We start from the raw sequence: 12,493 nt of genomic DNA, 5'->3' as shown, positions 1-12,493 counted from the left end.
TGAGCAATACCCACTCAGGAGTGAATGGCGAACATTGGAACTTTGAATACTTTTTTGTGCATTCTGTACCGCGTCCCTTCTCTCTATACTCTCTACTTCTTGACAAGTTTTATGCAGCAAAAATAAAACCCAACAGTTGAAGGTTTTACATCTTGTGTGGACATTGCAATTTCTACAGACTTTCTCCCCTGGACAACGAACTTGGAGGTACCGTGCAAAACCCAAAATCTAAACCAGCAGCTCCTTTAGGGGTAGTGCTACACATACGTCACACTTCACCTCACACAGAGGTTCATATTGATACATAGGTCACCCTTCACCTCACGTAGAGGTTCATATTGATACATAAGTGACCTTCCACGGCATACAGAGGTTCACATTGATACATACGTCACACTTCACCTCATAATTGTAGAAAGAAATGTTTGGACAGCCACACTCTGGAAAAACCTTCTCGGTTGCCTTTTATTGATAAAAGTTATCAAACACCACACATCACAGCAAAGACAGGGGCATACAGCTGATGTTTCGCACTACAATCAGTGCTTACTCATAGCTAGCATGTAAGAAAATGCACAAAAAATATATAGTATCAAACAAAACACCATGTGAGCAACATCGACCAATAATACAGACTTCCCAATTGAATGAGAATCCATTGTGTGTATTTGTTGATTGGATACCACTTATGGGTGTGGACACACTTGAAAAACATACTACACCAGCTTAACCTTTTGTGACAAAGGACTGTGAACTAGATATGAAAAAGGAAGGAAAACTTCACCTCATACAGAGGTTCATATTGATACGTAAGTGTCCTTCCACAGCACACAGAGGTTCACATTGATACATACGTCACACTTCACCTCATACAGATGTTCATATTGATACGTAAGTGACCTTCCACCTCATACAGAGGTTGATATTAATACATAGGTCACCCCTCATCTCACACAGAGGTTCATATTGATACGTAAGTGTCCTTCCATGGCACACAGAGGTTCATATTGATACATAGGTCACCCTTCACCTCACACAGAGGTTCATATTGATACGTAAGTGTCCTTCCACGGCACACAGAGGTTCACATTGATACATACGTCACCCCTCATCTCACACAGAGGTTCATATTGATACATAGGTCACCCTTCACCTCACACAGAGGTTCATATTGATACATAAGTGACCTTCCACCGCATACAGAGGTTCACATTGATACATACATCCAGGGCCAGCCGTGGGTGTTCAGGAGCTCTGTGCGAGCTAATCCTGTGGCGCCCCCTGGTCACCTAAACATACACAAAGAGGAAAAAAATATCTCTGGACCCCTTTACATTACACAGCCCCCTGCACCCCTTTACATTACACAGCACCCTGCATCTCTGGACCCCTTTACATTACACAGCCCCCTGCACCCCTTTACATTACACAGCACCCTGCATCTCTGGACCCCTTTACATTACACAGCACCCTGCATCACTGGACCCCTTTACATTACACAGCACCCTGCATCTCTGGACCCCTTTACATTACACAGAACCCTGCAGCCGTAGCCCCCCCATTCAGTGTCGCCTCCCCTCGTTCAGTGTAGCCCCCCTCGTTCAGTGCAGCGCCCCCCTCGTTAAGTGCAGTTCCCCCTTCAGTGTAGCCCCCCGTTCAGTGCAGCCCCCCCTTCAGTACCTCAGATCAGCACGGCGGTACATGCACAGCAGGTCTCCTCCTCCTGTTTACACATATACAGAGAGGAGGAGGAGGCGGCTTCACTCGGCTGTGCCTGTGTGACATCCGGGTCCAGGATCGCACAGACAGGCAGCCCGTGGCCGCAGGAGGAGGGGATGGTAGTCACCCTACACACCTCTGCACACCCCTCCCCCTCGTAGCTAGCTCGCCCCTCGCTGCAACTGCGGGTGTAATACGATCGTGGAGGGGGGGTGCCGGTCTGACACCCACCCAGTTTGTGGAACCCGGGGGCGGCCCGCCCCCCCTTAGTACGCCTCTGGATGGCCTTTTGCCCATGGTGCCCTGTGTAGCCGCACAGCTCGCACTCACCAAAGGCCGGCCCTGCATACATCACACTTCACCTCATACAGAGGTTCATATTGATACGTAAGTGACATTCCACCTCACGCAGAGGTTCATACTGATACACAGGTCACCCTTCACCTCACGCAGAGGTTCATACTGATACACAGGTCACCCTTCACCACACACAGAGGTTCATATTGATAAATAGGTCACCCTACATTTAATAAAGAGGTTTATATTGATACATAGGTGACCCTTCACCACATACAGAGGTTAATATTAAAGTGATTGTAAAGTCTTGTTTTTTTTTTTTTTATTACAAACATGTTATACTTACCTGTTCTGTGTAGTGGTTTTGCAGAGCAGCCTAGATCCTCCTCTTCTTGGGTCCCTCTTCGCTGCTCTTGGCCCCTCTCTCCTGTTGAGTGCCCCCACAGTAAGCAGCTTGCTAAGGGGGCACCCGGGCTGAGCTCTCAGCCCCACCCCCTTCACCCCTCGATTGGCTTACTGACTTTGATTGACAGCCGCGGGAGCCAATGGCATCATAGCTGCGCATGGCCAGTGCACTGTGTCCCTGATTGGTAGTTTGGAAATGTGGTCACCCTAACCGCGCTGCGCTAATCACAGGCTGAGATTGGGAAATGTCTCCCTGCCTGTGATTAGCGTGGGCCGACTTCCTGGCGGGCTGTACACATGGTCTGTGCGAACACACCGGAGCTCATTCTTACGCGTGGACATTGCTGGAGAGAGGTAAGTATTAGGGGGTGCTACACACAGAACGTTTTTTATCATGAAGATAAAAAGAAATTGCCTTTACAACTCCTTTAATAGTCACCTAGGTCACCTTTCACCTCACACCGAACATTTTTTTCTCTAGTTTCATTTCTTTAAATCTCGTTTGCACCTTGGCCACGTGACATCACTGAAAACACGCCCACCACGCAGCGCTATTGGCTTAGCACAGAGAGGGAGAAGACCGCAATGTCTAGGCTCTCTACAGTTCAACTCTTACAGGGTGGGCGGAGTCGAGTGCTGTAGAACGGAGCATGCGCCCTGAAGCAACGAAGGAGGGAGGTGGCGCCATTGCTGTGGCCGATGTGACAGCGGACTGAGAGCACACGGGTGAACATGGGACCTCCATACGTTCAGCGGCCTTGAAGCTCCAGGGCCTGGGAAACCGGGCAGAGGCGCCTTTGGGACGCAGAGCAGCAGCCGCCTTGTTCGTTACTTAGTTTTTTTTTTTTTTTTTAATCGGTGTGTGGTGTGGCGACACCCGGAGCACCTAGTAGGGGGCGGATAGTGGATGATAGAGGTGTCCGGCCGGGAGGAGAAGAAGGGACGTTATTAGGGAGGGGGGAGGGCGGTGACGTTAGATTACGGACCGTTGTTCGGAGCCGTAGAAGCACGTTATACAAGAGGAGGGAGAGGTGCAGGCGTTATCCGGGGCAGCCCCGGCGGGAGGCGGATCAGGGGGCCCCAGGCTCCGTTTGATGGATCCTCGGATCGCCTGGTTCCAGCCAGAGCAGCTCGGTCCCTCCAATAGCCTGTGGATGCAGATCTGGGAGACCACGCAAGGCCTGAGGAACCTTTACTTCAACCATAACAGCCCGGCCTCCCCCGCACACAGCGGATCTTCCTCCGCCAGCTCCTCGGCCAGTGAGGCCAACATGTACCGGGACAGCGCGGCTCAGGCCTCCACCATGCCGGCCACCACAGTGCTAAGCGAGCAGGGGGACTTTCTACCACTGGAGACCTCCAATAATAATAACCAGAACCAGAGTCCACCCGGGGGATGGAGGAACGATCACACCAACAGCAACAAGAGGAAGAGGGACAACAAAGCCAGCACCTTCGGCCTCAACTACAGCCTGCTAAACTCTACACCCGGCAATACCACCGGGGGGGCCTACACCGGCACTCCATGGAAGAGCCGCAACTACAGCGACGAGGTCATAGGGTGAGTCATCCCAGCTGACATCTATTACACCCCCCCCCCCCACAGACCACCACAGCCAGATCAGCATGGCAGCCACCATACTCGGGGAGACCTGCTGAGCTGACAGTTGGGATGTGGTGGGGACTGAGTGATCACTGCTGCCAACTGACATATAGTAATGCATGTCCCCCCACATATCAGGTTATGTCTTTACCTTGTATGTGACAAGGTCATAGGGTGAGTTCCTTTGAAGACATGACATGCATCACATCTGTCATATCATCAGAGTATGAGGACCGACCACTTCACGCTCCTGGGAAAACTTGCTGATCTGTCAGATGGGATCTGCTGGTGTGTGACATTAAACTGACATTCCTTAAAGGGGAGGTTCACCCGAAAACGTAATTTTTTAACATTAGATTGAGGCTCATTTTGTCAAGGGGAATCGGGTATTTTTTTTTAAAATCGAAGCAGTACTTACCGTTTTAGAGATAAATCTTCTCCGCCGCTTCCGGGTATGGTCCGCGGGACTGGGCATTCCTATTTGATTGACAGGCTTCCGACGGTCGCATACATTGTGTCACGATTTTCCGAAAGTCGGTGCGCAGGCGCCGTATACAGCCGCACCAACGTTCGGCTACTCGTGACGCCATGTATGCGACCGTCAGAAGCCTGTCAATCAAATAGGAACGCCTAGTCCCGAAGACCATACCCGGAAGCGCGGAGAAGATCGCTCTCTAAAACGGTAAGTACTGCTTCGATTTAAAAAAAAAAAAAAAACACTGATTCCTCTTGACAAAATGAGCATCAATCTAATGTTACATTTTTTTTTTTTTTTTGGGTGAACTCCCGCTTTAAAGGGGAATTAAACCCATCGATTAGAAGGTTTCATTCCAAGCATGCTGTATATAATTGCCACCGTTGCTTGTGCACTTATCAAAGCTGTCAAGCCATCACATGTCTGGTGCTATAGGGGCTCATCCACACCTGAGTTTTCAGCGCATAAAACTCATCTCAAAAGTTCCAAAATGCCCAACCAGCAAAATCCTATTCATTTACATGGCCCTGCCCTGTTCATGTCGGAGTGTTCTGTTGCCTGAAGCTCAAAAAAAAAAGTACATGAGCTTCTTTTTAGGCAGACTGGTTTTCTGCTTTTTACATTGGTGACCGTCGTTTGACCTGTACAAAATTGCACGACTTTCCGCCTGAAAATGATACACAGGTGTGGATGCAGCCTAAAGCCCCATACACGCTATTCTTTTTTCTGCAGATTTGCCAAAACCATATATTGAGGTCAAACGAGTTTCAATTTGTATGCAATCAGACAGGCCCCTGCACTACATGGTTTTGGTAAATCTTTAGACAAAAAGTCTGGAGAAAATCTAATGGTGTGTGTATGGGGCTAAAGGGATAACACAAAGATCTTTACGTAGGGGCCTACAGACCCCATCACACTATATCACTCCTGGGGAGACCTGCTGAAATGACAGATGGCATCTGGTGGTGGTTTCTCATTCAATAATTGTTTTATTGAAGAAAGATCAACAAAAATACATTATACATGGCAAGACCATGGAGGGGATCTGGTGGTGTTTTCAGCTGACCATGTATTCGTGTGTTGTATATTTAGCTTGTGCAGAAATCCAGTACTGTCTTCCATTACAGTGACATTGTCATATGGTGAGTTCCCATGAAGACCTGACATAGTTATACAGCTGATCACATCTGTCAGATTATCTCAGTCTAGCATGAGGACTCCATTCATTCTTCACATCACTCCTGGGAAATGTGCTGATTGGACAGATAGGATCTGCTGATGCATGATCACTGTTATCCTCTGACATTTTATTAAAGTCTTTAAGTATTGTCTGAAATTATAATACAGTGAGGAGATGATAGGGTGAGTCCTCCTGAAGACGTGACACATCTGTCAGATCATCTGAATGTAACCTGAGGGCCTACCAATTCATTCATGATGCACCATTTCTGGGGAAAGTTCAGTTTGAAAATGGAATTATCCCAGCAATCTGTAGACCTCATCTGTCAGACCACATCTCTTTCTCTTTAACCTAGGGGTCTGCCTACACCATCCATTCAGCATTTAAGTAGTTCCCTGTAAGACATGCCATGTGCCTAGACCACACAATCAGAAAATTGGACTAAAAATGCCTCTTTCGTAGCAATCGTACAATAATACTCCAGACGGGTTGTCATGTGGCTTCTGTCTGGCCACTCTACCATACAGGCGTGTTTGGAGTGCTGTGTTGATGGTTGTTCTGGAATTCTCCTCTCGCCACAGAGAAATGCTGGAGCTCTATCGGAGTGACCATCAGGTTCTTGACCACCTCCCTGACTGAGGCCCTTCTCCCCCGATCACTTAGTTTGGCTGGGCGGCCCACTCTAGGAAGAGTTCTGGTGGTTCCAAACTTCCATTTATGGGCGATGGAGGCCACTGTGCTCATTGGGGCCTTCAATGCTGTAAACATTTTTCCCAAGATGTGTGTCTCGATAAAATCCCATCTGTGAGGTATACAGGCAATTCCTTGGACTTCATGGCTTGGTTTGTGCTCTGACATTCACTGTTAACTGTGTGCCCTTGTATAGACAGCTGTTTGCCTTTCCAAATCATGTACAATCAACTGAATTTCCCACGGGTGGACTCAAGTTGTAGAAACATGTCGATGATCAGTGGAAACAGGATGCACCCAAGCTTAATTTTGAATGCCACGGCAAAGGCTATGAATACTTATGTCAGGGCTTGACATATTTGCTTGAAATCTAGGAGCCAGCTAGAAAAGTCAGGAGCCAGTTTTTTTTTTTTTTTTTTTTTTTTTTTTTCCAGCATGCCGAATAGCTGGCTTCTGTCGGACCGGCTGCAATACACACGGGCCGAATGGCAGCCAGTTTTTATTGAACCGACCAATGTCGCCCGGCATTCGGCCCATGTGTACAAGGCTTGATGGTGTGATGGGCAGCAGCTCACAGTACAGCTAGCTGGGGATGATAGGAGATCCAGTAACTCATGCCACCCTAGGCCCCTTGCACACGGGCGCCTCTGCTAAGCGGAATCTGCTTGCTCAGCGAAGATTTCTCTGCTAATCCCCGCTGAGCAGGTGGATGACAGGTCCTTGGTATACAGCTGGTTGTGTTATAATTGTATACAGAGCTCCGTATACAGCTGGCTATGTCTGGACTTTTAGTCTCCCACAACCCCAGGCTGTGTATTGCAGTGAATGCTGGGACTTGTATTCCCCATCCCAGGCTGTGTATTGTGGTGAATTCTGGGACTTGTAGTCCCTATCCCAGGCTGTGTATTGCGGTGAAAGCTGGGACTTGTAGTCCCCAGCCCAGGCTGTGTATTGTGGTGAATGCTGGGACTTGTTTGAACTCCAAATCCCAGAATGCCACAGAGTGTGGCCGAACATGACCCTGGTCGGCCAATCACAGGGTGCTTGAGTAGGACGGCCTGGGGGGACATTGCCACCTTGCATCCCGGCCCCTGGTGTGTCTGGTAATGGAGGGGGTGCAGTGTTGGGGTTGCTCCCGTGCCTTGTACGCTGTGGACGATGGAAGGTTTGAATGTCGGGACTCCACTGTAGCGTCGCGTATCGGCAGGAAATAGCTAGGGGCGTGTCTTGCTTGTCGCAGCCCTGGCCACCACAAGACGCCGCATAGTAGCGGCTTCAATTACCGGCCAGTGCCGCTGACGTGATCGCGGGGGGGCGCACACACAGGATTCATTTAGCTGTGCTGACTCAGGCGCCAGGTCGCTAATTCTAGGCGCAACCTGGCGCCCGGAATTTGTCGAACCCTGCTTATGTACATGTATTAAAAAAAAAAAAATCAACTTTTCAAAGATATTTTAGGCCAACTTTGTTGTCATTATGGAGTATTGTGGAATTTTGAGGAAAATAATGAATTGAATGCATTTTGGAATAATGCTGTAACATAACAAAATGTGGAAAAAGTGAAGCGTTGTGAATTCTTTCCAGATGCACTGTACCTATACCTTCCACTCATCCTTCACACTACACCTCCTGGGAAATTCAGAACGTTGGGTTTGAAAATTGAATGATTCCAGATATCTGCTAACCATGGCTCATCGCATCTATCAGATCGTCTTATTTTCTGTAATGTGAGGATCTGTCTATACAATCCATCCTATTGCCGTCCAGTTCTGGGCACCAGTCCTCAGGAGGGATGTGCTGGAACTCGAGAGTCTAGAGAAGGGCAACAAAGCTAATAAGTGGACTGGAGGAAAGATTGCGAGCACTGAACTTATTCTCTTTGGAGAAAAGACGCTTGAGAGGCGATTTAAATTCACAAATGCCGCACTGATGACCCCACAAAAGGGATAAAACTTGTGGCCATTCACTAAAATTAGAAGAGAAGCGACTTAACCTTAAACTACGTAGAGGGTTCTTTACTGTAAAAGCGGTAAGAATGTGGAATTCTCTTCCATAAGCAGTGGTTTCAGCAAGGAGCTATTATTTTTTTTTTATATATATATATATATATATATATATATATATTGCACCTAAACAACCCTAACATACAGGGATATGATTTAATACTGACATAAAAGCACACATATAGGATGGACACCCCCCCCCCCCCAAACTATGTAACTGTATACGCAGTTGTTCAGACCTCAAAAATGATTTTTGGGCACAAGTTCACAAAAAGGATATTTGCGCTCTAAAAGTGCAGAGAAGGGCAACCAAACTGATAAGAGGCATGGAGGAGCTCCGCTATGAGGAAAGATTAGAGGAACTGAATTCTCTCTTGAGAAAAGGAGATTAAGGGGGTATATGATCACCATCTTTAAATACATACGTGGTCCATATGGTGGTGTTGAGTTAGTCACTTTAGGGTTATCGCAAATGACAAAGGGGGCGCTATTTATCTCTGCAGGAAAAGGGATTTAATCTCCAAATACAGCAAGGCTTCTTCACAGTACAAGCTGTGTGGAATAGACTCCCTCAAGAACTGCTTCTGGCCAGCTCAGTAGATTGGTTTAAAAAAAGAACTGGATGCATTCCTAAATGCACATAACTGGATACTAAAATTTAGGGGTAATGACACCAGGGGTAATTGATCTAAGAAGTTTCTGATTGCTTTCCGAGGGATCAGGAACAGGGCTGTGGAGTCGGTAGATAAATGTTCCGATTCCGACTCCTCAGTTTTATGTACCTCCGACTCCTCTGTATTAATATGCGAATGTATTTTATACATTCCTTGAGGGAAAGAAATGCAACCTACCACAGGACTACTGGCTGGGAAGCCAACAGTCTACTGTATTGTACAGTTGAATCCAAGAAGCTGTTCCACCAAGTTCTTCTAAGCTCTTCTAGCAGAGAGGTAGTTGGGCTGCTGCTTTCTCCTTTGTGTGCTTATCTGCTGCTGAAGATAGGGCAGTGGGAGGATCCAGGAAGGGGCATTTATTCTAAAACATGATTTTCCTAGGAGAATCCCATAGTCATGTATAAAGTTTAAGCTAACAATCGGAGTTTACAAGTTTTTATAGCCTTGGCTAAATGACAGCAGTTTTTCCAATGGTTTACAGCTTCAGACTTGAACTATTGGCCCTCCATTCCCTTCACTTATACAAGTGTCTCACTCTCTAGTCCTGCAAAAAACATATTTATTTAATCCCTTATCAGTGAGAGGCTAGGTTACACATGGACGCTGCGTTCCCTGTAAAAGCAGAACACAACACTATGGAAAGTATAAGTGTTGCAGCTCCTAATTGTGCGTTGCGTGCCATATAGTGAAGCACATGAAAAGCATGCTTCTTCACGGTCACTTAACGTGTTCGTTTTGCGGTTACGTGAGGCACTGCATGCATTGGTCTTTATTCTTACAGTAGAGAAGTCATTAATTATAACTTTTTGTGAATTGGGACATTGCTTTTTTTTTTTTTTTTAATTCCAATCTAAATTTAGTAGGAGTCGGTGCATTGTTTTCCGACTCCAGGTACCCAAAATTTCCCCCGACTCCACAGCCCTGATCAGGAAGGAATTGTTTTCCCCCACTGGAGCAAATTTGCTCATGCTTTAGTTTCTAAAATGGGATCTGGTGGTGTTTGATATTAACAGACCTCTATAAAAGCGGAAGCCAACGCTCCAGTACTTTGTCAGTGGCTTTTTATTTTTACAATTCTACTTTGTAATATATATATATATATATTCTCATCAAGTAGACCTCTGACATCTCCACTATTGAGACAAGGAAAGGGACTGAGGACATGGATTCACCAGTCTCTTTCTCTGCAGCCTAAGCTGCACTGAAAATGAATGGAAAGGAGACAAACTCCCCTCTATTGATAAACTGAAGCATTGTAAACACAATTTATGATGTTCAGTTCTGAATGGACAGTCGGTGATCACTGTGCATTCAAAAAAAGGAGCCGGTAAATGACATATTTTCCCGATTCTTCCTCTGCTCTCCATCCTGACATCTGGGACAGGGGGAAGCAGAGGACAGGGACACGGGACAGTCGGGGGGTAATCGGTGCGGCGGTTAAAAGCACTGATCTCCCAGTATAGATATCAGTAAAGCAGCTAAAAGTCATGGGAGGGAGAAGCGACTGTCGGCTGCTTTATTGAAATCTATGCAGGGAGATCAGTGCCTGTAACTGTCCCCACCGCTGCACCGATCATCCCCCAACTTGCTAGGTATTGGTTTGGGCATCGGAGCATTTGCACGAGTACAAGTATTTGTGCAAATGCTCGGTATCGGTGCAACTCTAATGGCTCCAAGCAAGTTAAAGGGGTTGTAAAGGAAAACCTTTTTTTTCATAATAAGCATCCTTTACCTGCAGACATTCCTCTTTTCACTTCCTCATTGTTCGTTTTTTCTCAGAAGTTGCTCTATTTCTTCTCTGTTCACTTTCTGCTTGTCTGATTTTACTGACCACCGTGATGGGAGGCTTTACTGTGGTGGTCAGTAACATGCTCACCCCCTCCTGGGAACTACATCTGTGTGGCAGGACGCTCTCTACATGTTAGAGACTTCAAGGAGGTGTGAATTACTGGGCGTGCCGCAATTCATACTGGGAAATGTAGTTCTTACATGAACGAGCGCCGCAAACCAGGAAGTGAATAAGAGAAGAGAAACTAGAATGCCGGAGGTGATATAGATGAAGGAATTTAATAGGTATTTACTTGTTTTTTAACAGAATAATTACACTATTCTGTCTGTCTACCTTGCAGACATTAATTTTAGGCAACATTTTTTTTTTCCTTTACAACTCTAAGTCTCGAGGGGGGAAGGTTTTACAGACATTTGATCCTCCTTTGACCACAGGATAGGTATCTTCCAATGTAGAAAGAGGTGATGCCTCACATGTCAATCTTAAATTTTAATTGCTTTTTATAACTTTGATTTTCATGGTTTTATTACTTCTGTGGCTTCAATAAATGATTTGAGTATGAAGCTCTTGGGGTTTTATCACAGTGTACCTTATAGTGGAACTTTGAACTAATATTGCATTAGGGCCCTTTCACACTGGGGCATTTTTCAAGCGCTTTAGCGTTAAAAAAAGCGCCTGTAAAACGCCTGAAAGAAGCTGCATCTGCAATCCCAATGTGAAAGCTCGAGTGCTTTCACACTAAAGCGCCTGAAAAACACCCCAGTGTGAAAATGGTCTTAGCGTTAAAAAAAAGCGCCTGAAAGAAGCTGCATCTGCAATCCCAATGTGAAAGCCTGAGTGCTTTCACACTGAGGCGCTGAGCTGGCAGGGCGTCAAAAAAAGTCCTGCATGCAGCTTCTTTGTAGCGCTTTAGGAGCGGTTAATACACCACTCCTAAAGCCCCCTTCCCATTGAGGAAGCTTTTTTTAACGCCAAAGCGCCTGAAAAGCGCCTCAGTGTGAAAGGGGTCTTAGCAGCGCTTTACCAGCGTTTTTCGGGCGCTGGCAGTGTGAAAGGCCTCTGAAAGCACTTGGGCTTTCACATTGGGATTGCAGATGAGGCTTCTTTCAGGCGCTTTACAGGCTTTTTTTAAACGCCAAAGCGCCTAAAAAACGCCCGAAAAACGCCCCAGTGTGAAAGGGGTCTTAGTTACAGCAGTGTTTCTCAACTCCTTGTCCTCAAGGCCCAACAACAATTCATGTTTTCAGGCTTTCCATTATTTTGCACTGGTGATATGACTGCTTTAGTAATTGCCACAGCTGTTTCATACGAGGGAAATCCTGAAGACATGACCTGCTGGGGCGCCTTGAGGACTGGAGTTGAGAAACGCTGATTTTTCTAGTGGTTTTATTAGATGTTAAAGTGTACTTAGCATCAAAATGCAAGGATCTGCTACTTTAAAAAGCAAAGAAAAAGTTATTTATGCTTGGTCTTCCCAGGCTGTCACATACGTGTTGTGTTTTTTTGTTTGTTTTTTTTTCATAGGAAGCAGGACAAGTTCACGTTAAAACTGGTCCCTGATGAAGCTTCCCCCCCCCCCAAAATCCTCCTCCATTTGCCACTGGGAGGGATAATCTCTGGTCAGCAGACTTGGAGCTGAAACTAGACTAAGAACTTTC

At 46.4% G+C, this 12,493-nt stretch overlaps 1 protein-coding gene across 3 annotated transcripts in view; it reads left to right on the top strand.

Moving 5' to 3' along the window:
- Positions 1-3,033: 3,033 nt before the first annotated feature.
- The window catches only part of TENT4B (terminal nucleotidyltransferase 4B), a 115,289-nt gene continuing 105,829 nt past the window's right edge, over positions 3,034-12,493 (top strand). The window contains exon 1 of one of the 3 annotated variants that reach the window (XM_040328717.1): positions 3,034-3,982. In XM_040328717.1, the coding sequence (XP_040184651.1) occupies positions 3,516-3,982 (467 nt within the window). In that variant the 5' untranslated portion in view covers positions 3,034-3,515. The remainder of the gene's footprint in view (positions 3,983-12,493) is intronic. The other 2 variants (XM_040328715.1, XM_040328716.1) reach the window with 2 other exon arrangements.

The sequence above is a fragment of the Rana temporaria genome, chromosome 11 (assembly GCF_905171775.1).
Source record: "Rana temporaria chromosome 11, aRanTem1.1, whole genome shotgun sequence".
In the NCBI taxonomy this organism is placed as follows: Eukaryota; Metazoa; Chordata; class Amphibia; order Anura; family Ranidae; genus Rana; species Rana temporaria.
The sequence above is the reverse complement of the archived record's forward strand: the minus strand, read 5'-3'. Positions and strand labels throughout refer to the sequence as shown.